Source organism: Podarcis filfolensis, assembly GCF_964270895.1.
Source record: "Podarcis filfolensis genome assembly, chromosome: 14".
Classification (NCBI taxonomy): domain Eukaryota; kingdom Metazoa; phylum Chordata; class Lepidosauria; order Squamata; family Lacertidae; genus Podarcis; species Podarcis filfolensis.
Window position 1 is genome coordinate 27,678,546 of NC_139616.1, and position 23,119 is coordinate 27,701,664.

The following is a 23,119-nucleotide window of genomic DNA, read 5'->3' on the forward strand; positions in this document are numbered from 1 at the left end:
AAAATCATTCAAAAACCGGAGCAGTTACTTCTGGGTTTTCGGGAGCCGAGGTTTGGCTGTATGAGATTTATATTTAAATATATTTATAAACATTTATTTCATATGTCACAACATGCTATACAGGTGAAAACCGCACAATTACAATAAAAATGTCAAACAAATCAGGCAGAGCTGTCTGACAAAGAAATCTCAAACTATTGCCATCATAGGTGAATGGTTTCTGCAAGTTCATGTGATAACCCTGTCCTGTGACAGTGAATTTCAGGAGGGAATGATTGTCCAGATTCATTTTGGGGCATGTCCTGCATTTGCTGCCAGTTGCTTGTATTGGATAATTCTGGTGCTGCAGGAGGCCTCTTTTGTCACCAAGCCATTTTTAGTTGCCCTTTTATGTGCCATTTGCAGCTCTGTGAAAGCCGTTCCTGCCTCTAATAGCAAGCTCAGGTGGTGAGTGCTGATGGGATTGGAGCTAAGAAACAGTGGAGAGCTGCTGTTGCCTGTTAGTGTCCAGATGGTACTGAGCTGGATTGACCAGTGCTGTATAATTCTGTATAATGCAGTCTCCTTTTCCTCTGACAGTGATGTTCCCCTTTCATTCCAAACAGCAGTGTGCTGTGGAGGAATCTCTGAAAACTTTCTGCCTTTTTCTTTTCTTCAGCACGAGGAAGGGTTTGATTTGCCTCGCCCGCCCCCAGGCAGAGCCCTCCGGCGTCATATACGCACCATCCGCGAAGTACGAACTGTTGTCACACGACTCATCACAGACATCTACTACAAGGATGGGGCAGAAGTGGAACGCAAGGTAGTGGAGGTAAGGCGAGAGATGTCAAGGCCAGGACAATTCAGAAAACTGTTTCTGCGTTTTTTAAAGAGGATTTTTCCTACTTTTCCCAACCAATAATTTTGCTGTTTTGGAGAACACTGAATAAGACTCAAATAAAATGCTTTCTCCTTTGGATTAAATTAAATACGCAAGACAAACCTGTTACTCAAAATGAGTTGTCAAACACCAGCAGTTGTCAGTTGGCCACCGTAGAGGTATTGCGAGCACTACCTACTCCTGTACAGGACAATTCATCATTAAATCCCCACAAGTTCATTCCCCTAGCGGACAGGTCATGCTTGCCCTTGTTCCTTTGTGCTGCCGGATGGGTGTGTGAACCTCAGAAAGGGAAATCTCTGACCGTAACCCAGGTGATCTTGGGACAGTCACTTGTCTCTAGGCCTCCATCTCCTTCTCATTGGTTTCCTAGGGCTTCTTGTGCTTTGCCAGTTGCTTCTCTGAGTTTGTCATATTGGTCCCCTACTTGATAATATACACTATATCATGTGCATGCATATGGTATGCCCAGGCCATTTTGGAGCCACAAATCCTGCTTCCTATCTTGCACCTTTGAGTGTTGGACCTGTGAACCTTAAGGCACTGTGATCACAAATTACCTATTTGGTGCTGGTTGGTGACGTGTGAGCATCTACTCTTGGGTTGTATACTTTTTAAGACTTACAGTAGAGTTTCTTTTACAGAGAATCTTTATTATTTACAAAAAAATTACACCAGTCAAATAAAACAATATAATTCCTTCTCCTCTAGCCATCCGGCCAGAGACTCAATTGCTGACTCATTTACAACTCTGTTCATTTAAACACTGACTGACCTTTGTTGACCACATGACCTTAATAAAGGCACCTGTTGCTGGGGAGATTTTTCTGTTGCCTAGCAACCTGTTCAAGACCAATTCTCAAGTTCTTTCTAGAATATTCCCACAGCCCTCCTAATTTGAAATTCTGCCTTGAACACCTGGTAATTTTTTTCTGCTTTTACTCAGTAAGACCCAATTCCATAGTCAGCATTTTAAATTTAAAGGCCTTGTAAAAATATATGCAATCATAAACCCTGTAGAACAATAACTAACCTTGATCCACCCTTTTAAAATGCAATCTTTTACATGTGCATAGTGTATATCTAAGTCTTTTGGTTTAGGTTTACATTTTTCTGTCTTTCCTGCAACTGGACTATACACTCCAGAGTTTCCTGCAAGACTCTTTTCAAGATCAGGCAGGCATTGTGTGGGGTGTTTTCACCATCAGCTTATTTATTTCTCTGGGTTTTCTCTGGCTGCTAATACTGTCAAGGCAGGTTTTATTTTTAAATTGCTTCTTGAAAGTTTAAAGGAGCTTTGGGGAGGTAGGGAACCTTGGAGGCGGCAAGCTTTTGTCAGGGTTTGCTGCTGCAGTTCAGCTCTGCTCTTTTGAGATGGGCGCTTGAAGTGCCTTCTCCAGCGAGAAGAACATCATTTTGCCTGTTCTGACCTTACAGGTAAGTATTTATTTTGTGGAGCGGAGGAGAGTGGAATAAAATGCCTTGCGGCTAAAGGGTGGGGCACTTTCTCTTTTGCTGATAGAGCTGAGCATCAACAGGATAGATACCCAAAGAGTTTCCTGTTTAGAATGTTAGAAAGTAGATCTGTTGTGAGAAGAGCGCTGCTCTGGGAGCTCTGCCCTGCCCTACATGTATCTGGCTGAGAGCAACTTGCCTGTGGATGGATCCCTCTTAGGATCTGAAAGCGCTGGTCCTAAGGCATCTCTCCCCTTGTACCTGGTACCTGGCTTGGCTTTCCCTCCCTCCCTTGAATCCCAGCCTGCTTTTCTTTCAGGAGAGAGAGGACCCCATCATGGAGTGCCAGGAGAGCGAGGTGGACGTCTCCCCCTCTCGCACGGGAGGCTCTTCTTCGCTTGCCTCTGGAGACCTTGGTGACATCAGCTCCTTCTCATCCAAGGCCTCTGGCCTCCAGCGCATGTCCAGTGGAGGGAGCAGTGCCTTGTCCGTCACACACAGTGGGACAAGTTCTGGGCAAGGAGGCACTCTTCTGAGAGGAGGGAGACCTTGCCAAGGAGCCGGGCATGGAGACTTGGCCTTCCTAGGGGTCAGAAAGCTCAGGTGGGTGCAGGGCCTCTGGGAAAAGGACATCAGAGGAAGGCTTCACTTTGGGGGAGCAGCAGGGTGGAAGAGAGAGAGAGAGAGGCCATTTTGCATTCTTTGGAGTTTTGTTTCAGGTGGGGCATGAATATGACTCTGTCAGTGTGTTGTTTAACCAGATTCCAAACTGAAAGCCTGGGTTCTAAAACGAATTGAATTTATTCACAGTTGACCAGTTAATATTTTTGATGTCAAGAAGGTTTTAAATACTTGAAGGTTGGTGTTGTATTGAGTGATGTTTCAAACTGGGGAAAGAATGCGGCAAATCATGTTGGGTTGCCTTGTGAGCAGCTTTATTTGGGCTTTGCTGTTTACCTTGAAATGCAAGGGATAAATTCTTTGTGCCCACAGCTCTGTGCCATGACCCTGGGAGCATGTGTGGGGCCTCCAGGGCATTGTGGCTGGCAGGCAGGCTGGCTGTGCAGAGGTTAACGCTGCCTTTGGTTTTCCTAGCCCTAGGAAGGGGGGCAGCCAGCCTCAGTCTCCAGTCCATCCTGACCATGCAGCAGTTACTGGGGGGTGTGAGGAGGAAGTGCAAGGCGTGATCAACCAGAGGAGTGGCAGAGCCCCTCCAACTCCTCGCAGACGAGGGCGAAGGGGCCGCCTCACATCGCGATCGGCCGGAGCCAGGTAGTGTGGTGAAGGTCAGCTGATGCTGATGAGGGAGGTGACCCTGGTGGGGTGGAGTAGCAAGAGCTAAAGGCCCTTGCAGCTTCTCCAGCTATTTCTCTCCCTGGATCTGCAGGGCCAGCCTGCCAGCTGTGGAGGATCTGTCAACCACAGCCTTGCCAGAAGAGGACTGCTACACACATCGCCCTTTGAAGGGGCAGGACCGCAGCATCTCCCCTGAAATCCCCTTGCAAGAGCGTCTGGGGGTTTCCACCAGCACAGAGCTTTCCTCTGCCACCACCTCCTCTTCTGCGAACAGCTTTGTGGGCCTCCGGGTGGTGGCAAAGTGGTCCTCGAATGGCTACTTCTACTCTGGGACTATCACACAGGATGTAGGGGGTGTCAAATATAAGCTGCGCTTTGACGATGGCTATGAATGTGATGTTCCAGGCAAAGACATCTTGCTGTGCGACCCTCTCCCCCTGGAAACAGAGGTGACGGCCCTTTCGGAGGACGAATACTTCAGCGCAGGTAACTCGTCTGGCTGGCAAGGGACCTGCAGTGTTTGGGGTGGGCGGTAGGGGAGAGTTGGGTCCCAGGCTGTGAGCTGCCCTTATGATGCCTTCTGCCTTGGCTGCAGGGGTAGTGAAGGGGCACCGGAAGGAGGCTGGGGAGCTGTTCTATTGCATTGAGAAGGAGGGCCAGCGGAAGTGGTACCGGCGGAGAGCAGTCATCTTGTCTTTAGAGCAAGGGAATCGGCTCCGAGAGCAATTTGGGTTGGGCCCCTACGAACCCGTCATGCCCCTGACAAAGGCGGCTGACATCAGCCTTGGTAAGCAGCCTGTAGGCAACTGCCCTGTGGGTCTGGCCGAGAGAAATAGGGACCCCTAGGAGCTTCTTAATTGAGGGCTGGAGCTGCAGGGTGCTGGCCTTGGGTAAACTTCAGTTTTAAGAGGCACAAGTGACTTCCTTCTGCTACCCTGCAGAAAACATGCAGGGTGGCCTTGGTGCTGCTGCGTGTTGAGGTGGGAGCTAACAACATTCTCCTTGTGGGGCTAGATAACCTGGTGGAAGGAAAGCGGAAAAGGCGCAACCTTGGCTCCCCCAGCACCTCCAACAACACAACACCCACCCGCAAGGGTCCTGAGAGCCCCCAGACCCCGCACAGGCTGTCTAGCAAGAGGAAGCTAGTTGCCTCAGAAGAGGAGAGATCCCCTGCCAAACGAGGGCGGCGGGCAACCCCTACAAAGCCAGGTCAGACTGTTTTATGTCTCCTTGTATTGCATCTCTTCTCCCTGGACCAGACTTTCCCTTCTTGGTCTCCTCCAGCCTTTCCTCCCAAACCAGAGGAGCTGGAGCTGAGCTCTTGCACCAGGAGGATCAAGGCTCCCCTCCCTCTCCATGAGAGAAATTCTAAGTTGAGGCTGCTGACCTGCTGTCAGGAGGCAGCCACAGGACTTTGATTTTCCCCCCTCCCTCCACAGGGGCTGCCTGTTCCAGGGAAGCAGTGAGCCCATCTGTCAGTGGAGGGGACTTGGGAGATATCCCGGCACCAGATGACCGATGGGGGCCTATGCCCCACAACAAGACTCTCTTTCTGGGCTATGCCTTTCTCCTCACAATGGCAGACCCAACAGATAAACTCGCCAGTTGCCAGGAGCCTGCAGTGAGCAGCGAAGAGGAAGGTGAGCGCTCCATTGCTCCAGGGAGGCTGTTGGGGGGGTGGCCCTCGTTGTCTGAATCTGGTTAAGCCACTGCTCATTTAGGGTGGTGAAACTCCAGCGGGTGACAGAAAAGGCAGAACTAGGAAGGGACCCAAGGGGGCCCACCTAGTTTAGCATCTTGTTCACATGGGGGCCAAAGGAAGGCAGCTTGGCCAAGGATCCCTGGTAGGGATTCTGCTAGCTGTTGTTTCTGTCCTCTTTGCAGGATAGTGGTGTGCCTACAAGGGCTAAGGACGTGGCAAGTTGCGGGGCTGCAAGAACTTGAAGTCAGCAAGCCAGTATCTTACTGCACTTTCCAAAGTTAGTTTATTGAGGGAATAGTTGAACCTGGGACCTTGCACCTTCCCAGCCAGTGTGCAGGCACATCACAGGAGGGCTGTTGGGCAACATGACAGTGTGAAATCCCTTGAAGGCTACTTGAGGAGCCATGCCAGGTGGCAGTCATGCTTTCTGCTATTCCAGGTCCTAGAAGCCCCAAAGATAAGGAATTGTCAAGTGTGGGGCAGAACATGTTTGCCATCTTGTGGCCCTCTAAGAGAACTCAGTGATTTGGGGATGAGCTGCAGATCTCTTACAACTTTCATGCTCCTTACAGCTACCATTTGGGGCTCGCTTTAGGGCTCAGAAAATAATTTCACTAACTTAACAGCCAATTTCTGAACATGGCTCCAAGTGTTGGTGCTTACCTTTTAAAACCCTTTGCAGCAAGGGGCTTGGATTTTTGAAGGACCACCACCTTCTGAACGAATCAGCCCAGGTACTGAGGTCATCATTGAAGGCTCTTCTCTGGGTTCCCCCTCCTTCTCTTAATTACATGGGTGCTATCTTGAAGGTTTTCTTGGCAATAGCACACCCCTTTGGGTCACTTTCCTCACCTGTTACTACTATCTCTTATGTCATCTTGGCACTAGGTGAAGACCTTTCTGCGTTTCTCTAGGCATCTTTAAATGTCTAAATAATCTTCTGCTGTGCTGCACACGCGTTCTTGTCAATTGTATTATTTTCTGTTGAGTATAAAAGCAGTTCTTAGAGAACATTACTGAACAGTGGAGAATAATTTTTAAAGTGAATAGCTGTTCATGATCATGTTTAGTCTCTGAACTGAATTTCAATGCAGTTGTTTTAATGTTCTTTATTTAACAAAATTCATAGTTTACAAAGAAAAATCAAAATACTAACTTAAAAATTGACAGAAGCAAGCATTTAAAAGAAGTCAACATGCAGCTTTTAAAATATAAATAAAATCTGAGATTTTGATTGTGTGGAAATGTTTCACAGTTCTCTTGCAAGGGAAGAAGTGTAGTGCTCTATTTATGCTAAAGAATTAACTCTGCTAACTTCATCCTGTTTTCTAGACTTCTTGGAGGTAACACCTTACAACAAACACTACATTGGACTGCAGCTGCAAGCTGGCGGTGGTTTCATCCTGGAGGACTTCAATGAAAGCCAGGTCAGGAGCCAGAGCTGGGGATGCATGAAAGTAGCATCACCCAGGTTGGCAGTGGAGATTTATTTGGAGAGGGTGTTGGTGCTTTGCTGCTGTTTTCCTTTTAATGATGAAATGGATGCTTTTCTGGGTGTGGTCCAAGGGTGGCAGGTGTGTGATGGGTGGCAGCTTCACCTGCACACAGGTTGTCAAATGGGAATTGCCAGTTGTTCTCCTTTCAAGACCTGGGATGAGAAAAGGAGGTGCCTGGCCATGATGCTTCTTGGAATGGGACAGATCTTGATAGGGGCTGCTTGAAGTAGAGGCAGAGAGAGCCTCTTTTCCTTCCACTGGCACAATTCTCAATTCTCTACTTCTGCCAGTATTGAGCCTTCCATTTTGCAGTTAGCCTGGCTGGCTAGCTGTCAAATAAGCATTTGACCACACTGGGTGTTTTATACTGAACCTGCAGCCTCTTCCAGGGCTTTGTGTTTCTATGGAAGCCCAGGTCCCAGCCTCCACTTCCTTTGTCCAGTGCAGTGCAGCCTACCAGTGCTTCCTGATAGCAGACAGACACTGCCGGAACCGGATTTACTTTCTGTGCCTTGCCCGAGGAATCCCCTGTGTGTCTCACGTCTGGGTCCATGACAGTTGTCATGCCAACCAGCTGCAGAACTACCGGAATTATTTGTTGCCAGCTGGTTATAGCCTGCAGGAGCAGAGGTTGCTGGACTGGTAAGTCCGTGAATGTTGGAGGGACCATGAGCAGCTTACCCACCTGGTGCAGGTGGAACAGGGTGGCATGCCCAGTTCCCTTGCAGTGGAGCTGCCTCTAACCTTTCCTTCTTTCTAGGCACTCCCGTGAGAACCCTTTCAGTAAGCTGAAGGTGCTTCTGGTGTCCAGTGAGCAGCAGGACTTCCTGGAGCTCTGGTCTGAGATTCTTATGATGGGAGGCGCTGCTTCTGTTAAGCTGCAGGAATCTGCCTCATGGAGCAAAGGTACAAGCCATGGAAGGCAGCCAGCTGGTTTCTGTGGCGGGTAGATTGGCAAGAGGCTCTCCATTGCCCACTGAGACATACCAATCCCCCTGTGCAGAAAAGAGGCCTGCTTTAACATCGATTCCTGAGGGTTGCTGAGAAGTTGGATGAGGCAGGGCAAGAATTGATTGGCTGCTTCTCCCTTCACCCCTTTCCTTGTGTGGAGCTGCCATCCATCCTTTTCCAAAGGCAGCAAGATCAAGTACCTGGTGCTGTGAACAAGCAGGAGGAAAGGTTTGACCACACAGAGCAATTCTTGTTTTCTATTTCCACAGATGTGAGTCTGGCTGTGTTTGATGTCGTGGTGACTGATGCTTCGTGCCCAACAGCTTTCTTGAAATGTGCTGAAGCACTACAGCTGCCAGTGGTGACCCAAGAGTGGGCGATCCAGTGCCTCATTGCGGGGAAGAAAGTTGGATTCCAGCACCCAAAGTATCAGCTTGATTCTGTCCCCAGTTGAATCTTTTTGCTTTGTGGAGGCTGTCATTGTCACCCAGGTTTTAAATGTCTGTGTCACTTGAAATGTGCATGAAGTGCTGTATATAGTTTTAACTTCTGGACTTTTATGATAATAAACGTCAATTTTCTTGTTGCAGTACCTAGGATTTCTCCTCTTACCATCTCTAAAGTGGCCCAGCATGATTGCTTGCAGCTGCCAGTGGAGGGAAGAAGGGAAAGTTGCTCATTTAATACGCTGACATCAATTGCTGTAGATGGCCTGTCCTTTTTATCCCTCGGTCCATGAGCGGTCTCATTCAAGGGTTCCCTAGAGTTCCTTAATTACTTATACCAGCCTACACTCTGTGTAGATGCAGACTAGGATCTGCCAACAAACGTGGAGGTGTTTACACATTGTTGGTGTAGGACAGCTCATGAGTGGGAGGGGCAATCTCCTTGCAGAGACTCCTGCCCCTCAGATAAGAAAAAAATATATACACAGTGGATTGGGCACTAGCTAGAGTTCTTCCATGGTATGCTTTTGCTGCTTGGAAGAGTAGAAAAAAATGTGTGGGCTTGAGAAAAAAAGCAAAAATAAGGCTGATGGCAGAAGAAAATGAAACAAATAGGGGTGGAGGAGGGCAGGTTACCTGAAAGGCACCAGCAGTCTTGCACCACTTGTTTATTCTCCTCTCCCTCAACGTGTGAGTGAGAGGAAAAGAAGCTGCACCAAACCCCACACACAAAAAAGTAGAAAGAACACTTTCATTGGCAGACTCAGCCCAGAATGGAAATATACAGTATCTTCTCCCTGCTTCCGTATTTAGAGACACGAAATTACATTTTCAAAAAAGCAACTTTCCTGCAGTTAATCGCACTTTTCCATTAAGAGTAGGTCAACGCTCGCCCTGATTTGCACAATGTGGCTTCTGGATGACGAGGGCAATGGGAGAACCTCCTTTGCTCACAGCCTTACTTGCAGTGCTAGCAGTAGAAAGAGCCAAATTCGCTGACAAGTGACAGCAGCATTTGAAAAAATTCAAAGTCAATGCTAAGCAGCACTTTCACTTCCAGAAAAACATGCAGCATAAGGAGAGCAGCACTAGAGACACATATAATGAAGCACACACTGACGGAGTCCTTTCTGAGTACCAGGATGAGGTCCCAATATCTCTCAGCACCTTCCCCTCCAGAAGTCAGGTTTGCTTCCCAGAAAAGGTGGCAACGGCCTTCATTGTGAGACTGGTGGTCTATTCTAATCCCACACTGTAGAGAAAGAAGGGGCAGTTAATTAGAGGAAGGGCTCTGTGGCTGCAGAAGGGAGAAGGGTTGTGTAAATTGGGCACAGTAGCCAAAACTGCATGATGTTAGAGATGCACACACATATTATTTACAGACCACACAGCTGGTTATAAATACATTTATATCCCACCTTCTGGCTCCCAAAACAGAAACAGCAGAAAGTCTAGATGATGCCTAATCACATCCCTCTCACCAGCAGCTCTCAAATAGGCTTAAGACCTTGTGTGTTTCTTGGTTAGTAACAGGCCTGTGTAATTAAAGATTCCCAGTCCTTGGGAAACCTTAAGCCCAAGAAGGCAAGGAAACGCAGGCTAAGGATGGCTGTAGAAGAGTCCACATTCAGGCAGAGCCTCCCAGCACCAGCAGGAATATAAATAAAGGGGCTTGTGTGGTTTCCTGGCACTCGCCAAGGCCTACCTGCCCAAGGTGCCTCCAGCCTGGGTATAGTATTTGTTGTAGTCAAGACGTAACAGCAACTGAGCCAAGTCTGAATTGATCTGGTGATTGTGAACACTGGAAAGGATCTTGAAAAGGAGTGAAGACTGACAGCTGAAGCCCTGCAAAGGTAAACAGCACCCATGAGCCATAAATTGAGGGCTCTGCCTTAGCAGAAAGGGCTGAACAGAGAGCACTTGAAGGCTACTCGAACCCATATGGGGAGGAAGCATCCCAGGCAACTGCCCCACCTCATTGCTCACCCTTTGGGAATTGCTGTCCTGGAGGAGGAAAGGCTCCAGCTGTTGCTGCCAGTATGCCACAAGGGCCTGACCAAGGCTGTTTCTGATGAGCTTCATGGAAGAGCAATGGCTAGACTTCTTGAGTCCCCCCCCCTCCCCCACCCCATGCTGAATTCATCAGAGAGCTGCCTGCTCTGAGTTTCCAAAATGCTTCCACAGGAGAGATGCCCCAAAAGCTTTGGGCGATGTTTTTCAGGTAGAAAAGTGCAAGGCCCACCTTGGCCAGGATGCTCAGCTGGGCCGTCCCCCGCTCATCCAATGGTCCCCGGTTCTGGCTGACAAGTGAGCAGAAGCTGTGGCATAGATCCAGTATTTCATTCAGACAGTGGAAAGCCTGCAAAACCAAAGAGCAGAAAGGAGATGAAGGCCCAGAGGGCCTCACCAGAGCAGATGCTTCTTGTCTTGCCCTTCCGCAGCCTGAGATAATGACAAGATTCAGCAGGATTATTTGTGGACTGGTTTACTCAAACCATTTCACTTCTTGCTTAGTAGAGCAATTCTTAAGGTCTAATGGAGCTGATGCAAACAAACAAAACAAAACAAAAATCTTCATACACTGCACAGCAGCTACCAAAGCCTGAAATTTCTGTTCAAGCATCATAAGCTGCTCTAAACCTGAGTTTCCAAGACCAATGAACATACCTCCTTGCCTGGTGCTCTGGGGAAGGACTTTGACAGGCTTCTCCAGATTGCCAAATGCTACCAAGTCACCAGGAAGACACTCCCTCCAAAAACACATGAAGGCAAACTGACACACTTGCAGTTCATTTATTTTCTATCCTGCTTTTCTATACAGACCTGTACCTCATAATTCACTTTAGCAGGTAAGGGCTTTGGTTGTGCTCATGGCCAAGCAACACAGCCATGTTCACAAGGGTCTGGCTTTTGCTTTAGTTCCTTCTTGCCATGTTTGCATTGAAGTGAGCTAGGGGTGCTGCACTGGATGGGCATTTGGACTATTCGAACATGACCAGTTCTTCTCCTGGGGACACAAGGCAAACAGACTATGGGGATCACTCACTGGTTTCAGCAGAATGAAGGACTGTGCTAGGAGATTGCTCAAGAAGTGATCATGCGCCAGTCGAATGCTCTCAAAGTCACGGGTGGAGTTGATCTGCTGCAGAAGTTGGGAGAACTGAGACTCCAGAACATCCACCTGAGGATAAGGAAAAGTGAGGGAGAATATACTGCCTGCTGTTTCCAGTCATTTCCAGCCATCAATTTTTGGTGGGAGATTTAGGGTATCTCTGGGAGAACTGGCTGGTGCATATCCCTTGGAGGAGCAGCACCGAAGCCTCAGAGTTAGCCCCTGAGACCTGTGTTGCTGCTCACCTGCAGGTAGTACTGCAGATTGTCTACAAGGAAAGTCATGTGATGGCGCAGTTGCCATTTGATGGCATCTGTCCTGTTGGATTCCAGGCGCTTGCACCACATCTGTAGAGCCCAGCAGTGCTGCAGCTCAGCCTGGACTCGACGCACACTTAGCAGGTACTTGAAGACCACATTGTACCTGCAAGCCAAGAGGAAGGCAACAAAAGATAGCTGGGTCAGGTCTCTGGAGCTCAGACCAGGCCAGCATCTCCTCCTCCCACCCACTACAATCAACCTTTTGACACCAAAATGCCACAGAATCCACCTGGAAACAGAAACGGATAAAGTGGCCCTCACTTTTCCAGGACGGCAGGAGTAAAGAGGATATGCAGGGGCCACTGCACTCTGTAGGAGAGCCCCAGAGCAGCCCAGCCTGATGCGGGGGATTCATGGGGAGACAGTTCCCGAGAAGGCGTATCTCGAGCTTGAGCGGCATCTGAAAAGGAAGCCAGGAGGCAGGTGGGCAACAATACGGCTGCAAGCCTTGCTGGACCCCACCCTCCTTCCCTGCCACCCTCCTTCTCATTTTATCAATGGGCAGCCAATGCAGGTGAGAGACTTGCTCCAGGCCACCCAGGGGATTGACAAGACTGGCCTTGGGCTTTGAACTCCCAGCTTCCCAGACCTAGGGCTGCCATTCTGCCTCTATGGAACCAAATTGGCTTTGTGGCTCTGTGCTTGCAGTTGTGGTGGGGCCTAAACCTGCCCTGCTCAGGGCTGCTTAGCTCCCTGGCACCAGCACCCACCTCGGTGCTCCTTTCCATAATAGTGGATGGTCAGGTGAAGAAGAGGAAGCAGGTTGTCATCATCAAGCAGCACTTTGTGGGCAGACTGCTGGAAGGCCACATTCACATCTGAGGAGGAGAGCCAGACCAGAACGACTTACTCCAGAAGAGCACATAGTGAGCAAGGAAGGCACAGTCACCTGTTTCCACTCTCCCACCCCCCATGCCCTTTTCAGAGTTTGTGCCACAACAGCTTACAGAGCCAAACTGTGCCTATGCAGGAGCCAAGAGTCTTGGTACAAAGGCTTGAGAAGCAGGGAAATATCTGAGTGGAGAGTCGTCGGTCTAATCCACCAACCTTCTCATCAGCTCAGCCTAATGGAAAAGCCAGATCCCATGAAACTCACCATGTTCTGTCACTGCAGTGGGAGGTGTCTTCAGCATCTGCTGTGCAGTGTCAATGAAGGCCTGAAACAGTTCTCCTCTCCCCAAGAGATAAAAATCTTTAATAATCTAGAAAGAAGGAGAGAATGACTAAATGCATCAGGATACAGAACCCAGGAGCCCCTGCAAGCAACACTCCACTGGCAGGAGTGAGTCTCCTCCTGCACAAAGAGAAAGGAACAGCTTTGGAAGCTCCATATGGAGATTTGCATGTACCTTCAGTTGTCCTATTAAATCTGATTCTTCCACCATGAGCTTCCATAAGTGCTAAGGGAGAGAAAACAGTCCATCAGCATCAAGAACCAGGGATTCTCAGCAGCAGCAGCTGCTGTGAGCACCTTCCACCCCACTGCAGCCAGGACTTGATCTGTTTGCTTTGAGTGACAGAGACTATTTGCCCATTGCTGGACAGGCTCTCATGCTCTATATGGCAGGACTGACAAACAGCCGGTCTATGGGATATTGTAACAGTTGAGGCTTTTTAAAAGCTTAATTATTGTGCAAGGTGCATTAGCAAAAGACAAATGTTAATTCTGGATCCCCACCTGTCACCCCTCCCCCCGCACCAATTAGACTTTTGAAAAGCAGGGGAGAGGACTAATATCACCTCACTCTATGCATTGATCTGTCATTAAAATCAAATCTCCCCCACAGAGATTAGGCTTTATTAAAGCTTTTATTGTTGCTAATGGGAGCTTTTAACATAGTGAGGCTTTCTTGAGAGGGGAGAGAATTCACGGAATGGATGCTGGTGGTGGTGATGGGGTTGCTCTGGCCTGGCCTGGTGCTTTTGACTCCATCCCTGCCAGCTTCCTAGCATGTAATCCCAAGAAGGAATGTGACCCTCAGCCTGAAAAAGGTTTTCCAACAGGCTCTGGCGAGGGGTTTGCAAATGGCTCCCGGCTACCTCACAAAGAACTTAGCACATGCAACTCTAGAGCTACCGCTGACCTCCGCCACAGTGCTCCGTATCCAGTCCACCACTGTCTCAAAGTCCACCAGGTTGAAGAGAGGCTGCTGTTTGAGGCGATGCAGCTCAGCCGCAAAGGTGTCCTCCTGGTTCTTCAGGATGGAGCCTGTGAGGCAACAGAAGGCAAGGAAGGGTGGCCTAATCTGGACACAAGATGCCAGTCATGGCCTCCATCAGCAGAGCTTCGCAGAGAACAAAGGCTGTTCAAGGCTGCATCAAGATCCAGCTTGGAAAAGTGGAGGAGAGGAAAAGGGGAAATTGCTCTCCCACTTTTTCAAGCGAGTTCTTGAATAGGTCAGAATTTAAGACTGGAGAGTGTTTGAATTGTAAGAATTTGAAGCCTTTCAAGCTCCTGAAACACACTGAGCTTCAATGAAGTTTTACATCTGTGAGCACCAGAGCCTGTTCTCCTTTTTGCTTTGTGGCTGACAGATGCCAACAACCCGAGCTTATATAGTAGACGACCAAGATGCTTCAAATATTTTAAACAGATGGAAATGGAAAACAGCTTCACTCCAGCCCACTGAGGACTGTGCAGTGCATCTGATGGCAGCAGATGCAACTACAATTTGGGAAACCGGTAACAAAGCAGACAATGGAGGTGGGCTGAGGACGGTCTGCCTTTGTTTTCTCCTGGAAACAGCTGGCTGGTATTAAGTCAAAAAATCTCTTGCTGTTCCAAAGTGGCCTTCCTAAGAGGAGGGCATTGTGGCTCCAAAATATTTTCAGTGCTTCCCAGTCGTTCTGTATTAAGTACAAATACCAGAGCTAGGAGGAAGCAGGTCCTTCCTTGGACCTGTTTTAAAGTGTGTGTGTGTACACACACACACACATATATATATATATATATCCCCCCTTTCTCTGGCAGAGCAGAGCAACCATCAGAAAGCAGAGCAACCATCAGAGAGCTAGACCCAGCAGGAAGAAATTTTAATTCACTGTAAACATTAAAGGCACCTCCTTGGGGGCTGTATTGGTGAGGCAAAGCACCAACAGGGCCTCACTTTTTCTTTTCTTTTTACCAAAAGCTATGGAGCCACCATAGTAGGGACACTGGTGGCGTTGTGGTCTAAACTACTGAGCCTAGGGCTTGCCAATCGGAAGGTCGGCGGTTTGAATCCCTGCAAGGGGTGAGCTCCCATTGCTCGGTCCCAGCTCCTGCCAACCTAGTAGTTCAAAAGCACATCAAAGTGCAAGTAGATAAATAGGTGCCGCTCCGGAAGGAAGCTAAATGGTGTTTCTGTGCGCTGCTCTGGCTTCGCCAGAAGCGGCTTTTTCATGTTGGCCACATGACCTGGAAAACCTGTCTGTGGACAAACATCGTCTCCCTCAGCCAGTAAAGCGAAATGAGCGCCGTAGCCCCAGAGCCATTCGCGACTGGACTTAACTGTCAGGGGTCCTTTACCTTTACCTTTATGGAGCCACCATACTGTACCCCAAGGAAAGAGTGGCAGAGCAAGGGGAAGGGGTGGCTCAAGTGCTTTGCAGGGAGGGTCCATTCCATCTTGCGCAGACCCCTGATGACGCATCCCAGCACTTCCCTGCTGGGTGCCCTTATGAATGGACAGCCAAGAAGCAACCACCCTGCAGCTTTCAATCCTTGCTGCCCCCATGCAGAATGAAATGAGTCAAAGTGTCTCCTACCTTTTTTGGTAAGGCTCACATTTTGACTCTCAAACATCTGGACAGACTCTCCCACAAAAAGAATCTTCTCAGCAACTCGCACAGGGATGTAGGATGGCAGCATTTCAATCCGCAGAGAGAACTGCTTTGGGGATGGTGCCAACATGTTCTCCTCTTCAATCAGCCGCTGTTGGAAGGAGAGGTGAAAATGGGGGAAAGTCAAAGAACCCCACAGACAAACGTGGGGGCTCCAAGTAGAAAGCCCCACCCCCAATCCTGAGGTGTGTGTTAAGACTTAGTTGGAACCACCAAGCTGTGTCAGTGGGGAGCGGAGCAGGATTCTTGATCCATGAAACAATGGCTGAGGAGTCAGAAAAGAATACTTGAGCTATCAAAAAAGAAAGTTCTAGATCCAACTACAAAAAGATGACCGGAGGGGACTGAGCAGGTTTCACGAGGCAAGAGAGCACCTGGCTCAGTGACTAAGCATCTGCTTTGCACGCAAGCAGCTTTGCATGTCCAACCCCCCAACAACATCTCCATGTGGGACCAGGAGAAGCCTGTGAAGCCCTAGGGAGGGGCTGCTAGGCAGTGTGGACTATGCCGATCTAGAGGGATTGGGAGGCAGATTCAGATTTCTTTGTATCTAGCACCCAAACCTCACCATGTCCTGCAGCTCTCGCAGCTGTTTCCCCGTCAGCCCTCCGATCCCCAGGTCCTCCTCCTCCTCTTCTGGCTGAGCAGGGACAGACCCCGAGGAAGGGCCTTGCTTGATGAAGAACTCCTCATGTTGGTCCAGGAGCAGCCCGTGCAGCATCCAGGCAGAGAGCTGCTTGTACATGGCAGCATGGCACATGGCCAAGACCCTGGAGGGGGGCACAGCAGCAGAGGGAAGGGGGCTTGACCAGGCTGCAGCCACAATGGAGCTGGTGCCATTGGTGGCTGGAGACAGGGAAACAAGCACCATCCAAGGCAACAGTGGGACTTTAACTTATTCAGGGGGCAGGTTCCCGGGACCCATAACCTGGCATTCCTCTTTAGCGCTTGGGCAGGAGCCTCCAGGAGGGTTTCTTACTTTTCCAAAGCACGGCGCACGGGTGGCAGGCCACCTCGGCTGTGTCTGTGAACCACCTCCAGGATTTGACAGCCATGAATCTGCAAAGGAAAAGCAGATCCCTTGCAAGAGCTGATGTTGCCATATGTTCCTACAACACTGGCTGGCAGCTGGATTATGGAAGGTCCAGAGACCAGCTAGCCTAGATGGAGGAAGAGGAGCCCATCTTAAGCTCCTCATCCACATGCAGGCAGCATTTCCAGCTCCCTGCTCTACTTTTCTGCAGATGATGGTACCAGAACTCCTACTTCCCATTTTTCACCTCCACTGAGGTGAGAGAAATCAGCACCATCTCAGTTACACACAAGATTTGCCCTCTCTTTTCAAATCAAGCCAGGCAGGTGCCTATAAAAAGAGGGCCACCACCAAGGGAGATCAGGATTCTCAACTGTACCTTCTGGGTCTTTATTTGCTCCACCACAGTCATCAGTGAGGGGAAAAGGAGCTGGAACTGCAAAACAAGAATCAGCTGGTGAGGAATGATTTGCTAGTTTGAGACAAGGATGTGGAAAAAGAGAACAGAGTGTTGTACTTAATGTGACAGACAAGATCTTTTTCTAATGTGGGTTGGGAATCCTTCTATGAGCTGCTCCTCCCACTCACTGCAATAGGGAAGGCTATGCAGAACAGCCTGTGTGGTAAAGTGCCTTTCCTAATTTCAATGTCACATAGCAAAATGGAAGTATCTTCCTTCTTGCACAGGGGCTTCATTTGTGTGTGGCCTTCATGCTTTGTCCCCCCCCCTGCAGTTGGGGCTCCCCCCCCCGATAGTCTACCTAAATAAGTAGACATCTACTAAGATGACCTCCCTAACTTCATTAATTCTTCAAGGAATGTTATTTGCCCCCTTTTAAGGTGCAGACACTGTACCTGCTGTGTAGGAGACACTCAAAGATAAAAGTGTCAGATTTCTCTTGCTTAGGACATCAGAAATTGGAACTGGCTGCCAAGATTCTACTCACAGAGATTCACTCTGCCAAGGTACATTTCCTAAACCACACACAATTACTTGCACCACACTTTAGGTTTTTGCAAACTTTCTGTGTGATCAGGATCATGTTCCTTAAGATAATGCCTGTGCAAGCCTTTTTCTCGAAACGAGAAAGGAAAGGCCTTCCATGTTGCCTATTGAACATCAGGCAAGAATGCAATAACTAACAAGGATCAACATCAATGCAGGCTATAAATGCAATTCGGAAGACTAAGCTTCCCTTCAGACCCAAAGTACATATTAAATACTGCACAAAAGATGTGCCACCTTAATGAACCTGTTGGAAGAGGCATGTGGATTGCAGCCTTCTAGTTTCTCTGTGTGTCTACAGAGTTTCCTTGTGAAAAGCTCTGATGCTGCTGCCGCCACCTGGGCTGGGTCCAGAATTTTGCTATTATCACTGAAAATGGGCATCTGCCTAAACTAATGTTACCTTTCATGAGCAGGCCCTTTGCTCATAGGATGGGTACTCTAGCAAAAACTTGAGCTTGCCTAGGCAGCCCCCTGCCCCACAAGAATGTGGTCTGATTAACCCCCTTGTCTTCCTTCAGTGCAGCCTGCAATGTAGAATAATTTTCAGTGGAAGGCAGCCAACAGGAGTTAAGAGTGATGCATACATAATCATCCCTAGGCAGCTCTCCTTTCTCTTTGGCGGGAAGAGAGACTGAGTCCCCTGTCAGGATCCGGCCTCTCCAAACTGACTAGTCCCTTAAGCAGGTGAATAAAGGTGCTCTGGGGGAAAGCTGGTAAGTGGCGCCTCAGATGGAGCCAGAGCTCTTGTATAAGACCCTCCATTCTCATATTCTAGTCACTCAGGATGATAAACCTTGTATCTCTATTTCCAAGCTTCCTGTGTCCCAAGAGCCTCTCTCTGAGAGACTCAAGAAAGTACTCACCCATTGCTCACACTGGCAGTTCACAGGATGTCCCTTGGGGCAGGAGGGACCTTACAGAGATTGGGATAGCCAATGAATCAGACTGAGGGAAGGAAGAGAATCCTTGCCTTTATGGAGGTTGTGTCAAGGCTTGCTCCTGCCTCAGATTTTTTTATTTATTCCACTGCAGGAAAAGGATCGGAGACAGGAAAGTGGCCGTGGAGCCCCATCCCTTGTGCTAGAGCTCCAGGGCTCAGCCAGACAAGAGCAGTTGAGGTCCTGCCCTTCAAAACAGACCTCCAGACCTTATTCAAGTCAGTGTGAACTAATACAGCTCACTCATATATATGAGCCTCTTTTCAGCAGGCAACCATGAAGAGAAGGCACCATCCAGAGAAGGCAGCTCCTCTAAAAGAAGAGAGGTATGGACAGGGAGAACTCACTTGATCCAGCGAATAATTGACATGTGAGATGGTAAGGTGAGGATCGGCCAGGAACTGCAAAAAATGAAAGGTGGAGGTGAGAGACTGGAGTAAGTCTTTGTTTTGACTTGTTGTTTTGCAATCCCTAAGTTGCACAAGCAGAGAAGGAGCACTCCCTGGAGCTTTTTTAATATAGCAGTTATGCGGATGGCACTGTTTTCTACAGAGATCCAACATACATGGGTAGTATAAGCAATGCATGACACTGGCTGGCATGTCAAGAACTGTCTGTGTCCAGACCTTTTAGGTCAAAGCAGTGGGATAACAAAGCAAGGTTTATTCAGTATATTCGTTACCTACACTGGCCTGTTGCTTTTAAATTACAAATTGGTAAGCGCTGCTTTGAGGCATAATCTTTGGCTATGGAGCCCTATGCCCGAAGCCAGGGAAAATACAGAAACTTGGTGCAGGTTGGCTTGTCAGGTAAGGACCTGCTGGGTCTGGAACCACCTCCAGGCTTAGCACCTGCTTCTGTGGGGAAGGGAGCCTCCTCCACCCTGAGCTTTCAATATTGCATTAAGCTCCTCTTGCCCATTTTCTCAACTAGCCTTTTCTCACCTCCTCCTTCTGCTCCTTGCCTGCTCTTCCCCCCCCAAAAAAACCCCATGTTGCTGCCTGTTTGGGAGATTCCTTCATCCTCTTCAACTGTGCTTTCCCTGCTCTTGCCTTCCAGGACTGTGCACCTGGGAACTCATGAGTTGGTGCTTTGGGCATCATGGTCAATGAGTTGCCCCAGCCCTGCACTCACTCTGGGCTCATTTTGGGTCTGTGGCTGCTGCCGACCCTTGACTTACACCCAGAGTACTAGGCTGGAACTGATTGGCTGCCAGTAACCAGATCCCCTGGGACGTTTTAGAGCTTGGTGTTAGAAATGCTGTCCTTTTATAGCCATGTCTCTCTTTCCGTGCCCCCCACCCCCATCCCCAAAGCTCAGGAGGTAGCTGCAACCAGTTCTTCTCTCTGAGCTTCAATTTTGCAACTGGCTCAGATGGGTGGATGCTGTGACCCTGCTGCTTACCAGAAGAGAAGCCTGTCTTCTGTTGCTTCAAGGGACCAACACCTCCTCTGTGGTTTAGCTGCTACAGAGCTACGCAGCCATAGTGCTGGAATTTAATGCTCATCAGCATTTTTGTCTGCATGGCTAATGATTTTGTCTCTGTTTATAATGAAGGACATCATCAACAGATGCAATTTGATTGGTACTCTCTCTGCTAAGCAAGCAAGCAGTCATTTATGCTCTATTCTTGTACAATGTCTAGTTGTGGGGTGGCTTAGTGAAAAGCTGTCATGAATACAGATTAACAAACCACTATTAGTGGCAAAAACCTGCAGTTGGATTTGATGGGCAGAGCATCATGCAATATTTACTACAGAAACCCACTGTGTCCTTACCTCCTGCTCCAAGTCAAGCAGGGCCTGCCGGTATGGACGCAGCACGGCATCAAGCCCAGTGCAGAAAGCCCGCAGATAAATCCCTTGCTGGGAGGGGTGCAGATCCTGAAAGTGGATCAAGGAAGGGTTAATCTCCTGGCATGCATAAGGCTCTAGAACCACATCTATTCCCATGAGTGGAAGCGACCCAAAGGCAACGCAACCCCCCGTCCCTCCATTGTTGTGGGACTGCATCCTGCCTCAAAAGCCCTTGCACAGGAGGTGCAATTAGGAGAAGGGCTTGTTCAATAAATGAAAGCCTTGCTTTTCAAGAAAGCTCATCCGCAAACATCACTGTTTTTTGACAGCAGTATTACAGTATAACGTTCTTCCATAAAAGTAGCCAAAACAATGAACACCCCCAAGGCCCAGCAATTGAAAAAAGAAAGCCAAGGGAAAAATAAACCTCGGAGGATCTCATGGACAGGGATGTGAGGCCCTTCTAGGCATTGAGGGGCAGGAGGGAGAGAGATATGGAGGCGGCCGGCTGCAGCCCTTGATGTTCTGGCTCTTTGGGGACTCGAGAATGGACGGAGAGAAACAGCCTGTGAGGGAAAGGGCCGAGTCGCTTCCGCAGAGGGTCACTGCCCATAAACGGCCGGAGAAGGGACAGGCAAGCGGGCAAAAGTGGGGGCCTCGCTTGCCTACCTCTGCACATGCTCAGGGGACCGCTCACCTGCGGCTGTACGGGCAGGGCTGCTGCTGCTGCTGAAGGGGCTGACGGGGCGCCGGGGGGAGGCTGCTGCTGCTGCCCGCCCTGCGAGGGGCCTCCTTGCGAGGGCGGCGGCTGGACGTGCTCGGCTGCGAACTGCTCGACGAAGTCGCTGAAGCGAATGTAGAAGGCGCCGAGGCGGCAGACGCGGGCCAGGAGGGCGGCCTCGCTCGGGTGAAGGAAGGGCGGCAGCACCGGCTCCTGAGGCACCTGCGGGAGGGGAGGGCAACGAGAAGCCGGTTAGGGTGGGAGGCGGCGGCGGCGGCCTGGGGCGCCTCTTCCCCAGGGGCCGGAGCGGGAAGCCACCTGCAGGCAGACGCTGCCGCCGCCTCCAACGGCGACGAAGAGGCCTCCGGTGTAGCCGCGCAGCGCCAACAGCAGCTCGTGGATCATCGCGGCGGCCGGCGAAGAGCGAACGGCGGCGCCCCGCAAGGCCCGACGGGAAAAGTAGGGGGTGCGCGCGCCTACCGCCTCCGAGCGCATAGAGCTAGCAAAAGGTTGGGAAGGGCGGGCGGCCCTCACCGCGCGTGGCTCCTTGGCCGGGCACTGCAAAGCTGAGCGGGACAGCGCTTCAAACCGCGAGGAGCGCGGCAGCAGGAGATCTGTGCGCGGAGTTGCAAAAAAACGAAACACGGGCGAGGAAGCCAATCGTAGCAGGCGCTGTAGGGAAGATTTTGGGGGCGAGGCGGGGTTGTGCTTTCAATGCATTGCTTGTACGTATAGAGCTAGCAAAAGATAGCAGAAGCAGGAGGCTCTCGGCTGCGGGGCTGCGTTCAAACCGCCCGCGACTTTGGATGGAGGAGACGCGGGTTTCAGAATAGAATTCGTAAGATGCCACGCGTGGGCGTAGCCAGGATTTGGGGGGCGGGGGGAGCAGGACGCTCACCTGTCATCATCCTCTGTCTGGCTCTGTCTAGCAGATTCGGAATTAAATGTCCCAACTACAGTTGTTTTAAATTACTTTCTTTTGGCCCCAAGTGTTCAGGAAAATCTCAAAATCTTCAGTCATTTGAAAACTAGAAAGTTAAATTAAAAAATTAACATCAGAGAGTACCTTTCTTGCGGTTAACGAGTATATTTTGCAAAATTACAAAGCACTCGCTTTTTAGACACTAGGGCATTTACCGCAGGTTCCGATAAAGCAGAATATTTGGCTAACAGAGCGGCAGCAAGGATGAATTGAGCTTTGGTGGCAGCAGAATCTAGCTGGAGTGTCCATTTCCTCGTGTTGCCATTTCCTTCTAGTGATAATCTCTCCAACCCTTCAATGATGCTCATAAAATGCTCTTTAAATTGCTCTTTGAAAACTGCAATACTTTTAATTATTTGATTTGGGGGCAGCAGCTGCCCCCCTGCCTACACCCATGGTGCCACGAGGGGTGGCAGCAATGACATCCACAGCCACAGGTGAACTGCACGTGGCTATGTAAAAAAAAAAAAAAACAACACTTTCCAACCGCTAGACAGATATATAGGGGACTCCCATTAGTGGAGACACGATGTTGGGGGGGGGGCAGGCTTTTGTGTCCGGATTTTCACTTTTTGAAATATGGAAACTCTAGAGAGCTCTCAGTCGGAGAACAATGGTGGACTGGCTGCATTTGCAGGGTCATTTTAAAAACGTTTGTAGCCTGAAATAATATATCCGGAGGTTTAAATCAGAACTAAGTTACAAAGAGCAGGAACTCTGATATTGGCTGCTACACGCGCATGTGTTAGTGTGTGTGTGTGTGTGAGAGAGAGAGATTGCTACCCAGCGCTTTTTTTCTGGGGAGATGCATACCCCTAAACGTTTTGTGAATCTAAGTTTGGCCTCATTGAGGGGCAGTATTTCAATATGAGTAGGAAAATGAGAGTACCCCTTAAAAACACACACATTTATTTAAGGCAGATAAGGACAAGATGAAATTATACAATTGAATATAAATATAGATGGGAAATGGCTATGTATTGTGAGTACTTATCTACTTTTAAAAATTTTCACTTATGATCTTTTTCTCTTACTCCTTTATTCTTTCTTTGTTCTTTTTTTCTGATATCTTTCATTTCACTGCTTTATTGTGAATAGCATTTTATAGAGGTATAAATAACTGTAAATATGAACAGAGACAAAATATTCTCTATTTTTTC

At 49.1% G+C, this 23,119-nt stretch overlaps 2 protein-coding genes across 4 annotated transcripts in view; one reads left to right on the top strand and one right to left on the bottom strand.

Annotated features, from left to right (window-relative positions):
- Nucleotides 1-8,372, top strand: part of TP53BP1 (tumor protein p53 binding protein 1) — a 21,036-nt gene extending 12,664 nt beyond the window's left edge. For all 3 annotated transcript variants that reach the window (XM_083587164.1, XM_083587163.1, XM_083587165.1), the window contains exons 15-25: nucleotides 659-811; nucleotides 2,655-2,938; nucleotides 3,431-3,607; nucleotides 3,723-4,117; nucleotides 4,227-4,418; nucleotides 4,646-4,840; nucleotides 5,071-5,271; nucleotides 6,666-6,760; nucleotides 7,272-7,471; nucleotides 7,590-7,735; nucleotides 8,050-8,372. In XM_083587164.1, the coding sequence (XP_083443290.1) occupies nucleotides 659-811; nucleotides 2,655-2,938; nucleotides 3,431-3,607; nucleotides 3,723-4,117; nucleotides 4,227-4,418; nucleotides 4,646-4,840; nucleotides 5,071-5,271; nucleotides 6,666-6,760; nucleotides 7,272-7,471; nucleotides 7,590-7,735; nucleotides 8,050-8,234 (2,223 nt within the window). In that variant the 3' untranslated portion in view covers nucleotides 8,235-8,372. The remainder of the gene's footprint in view (nucleotides 1-658; nucleotides 812-2,654; nucleotides 2,939-3,430; nucleotides 3,608-3,722; nucleotides 4,118-4,226; nucleotides 4,419-4,645; nucleotides 4,841-5,070; nucleotides 5,272-6,665; nucleotides 6,761-7,271; nucleotides 7,472-7,589; nucleotides 7,736-8,049) is intronic.
- On the bottom strand, nucleotides 6,428-21,487 carry TUBGCP4 (tubulin gamma complex component 4). Its single transcript, XM_083587178.1, has 18 exons — nucleotides 21,296-21,487; nucleotides 20,954-21,199; nucleotides 20,239-20,343; nucleotides 18,808-18,861; nucleotides 16,893-16,949; nucleotides 16,460-16,539; nucleotides 16,049-16,250; nucleotides 15,406-15,571; nucleotides 13,743-13,867; nucleotides 13,008-13,058; nucleotides 12,755-12,860; nucleotides 12,369-12,476; nucleotides 11,920-12,058; nucleotides 11,584-11,761; nucleotides 11,273-11,407; nucleotides 10,469-10,585; nucleotides 9,932-10,071; nucleotides 6,428-9,478 (listed from the first exon to the last, which is right to left on the bottom strand). Exons 1-18 carry the CDS (start codon nucleotides 21,470-21,472, stop codon nucleotides 9,463-9,465), a joined length of 2,202 nt encoding a protein of 733 aa, XP_083443304.1. The 5' UTR covers nucleotides 21,473-21,487; the 3' UTR covers nucleotides 6,428-9,462.
- Nucleotides 21,488-23,119: the final 1,632 nt, after the last annotated feature.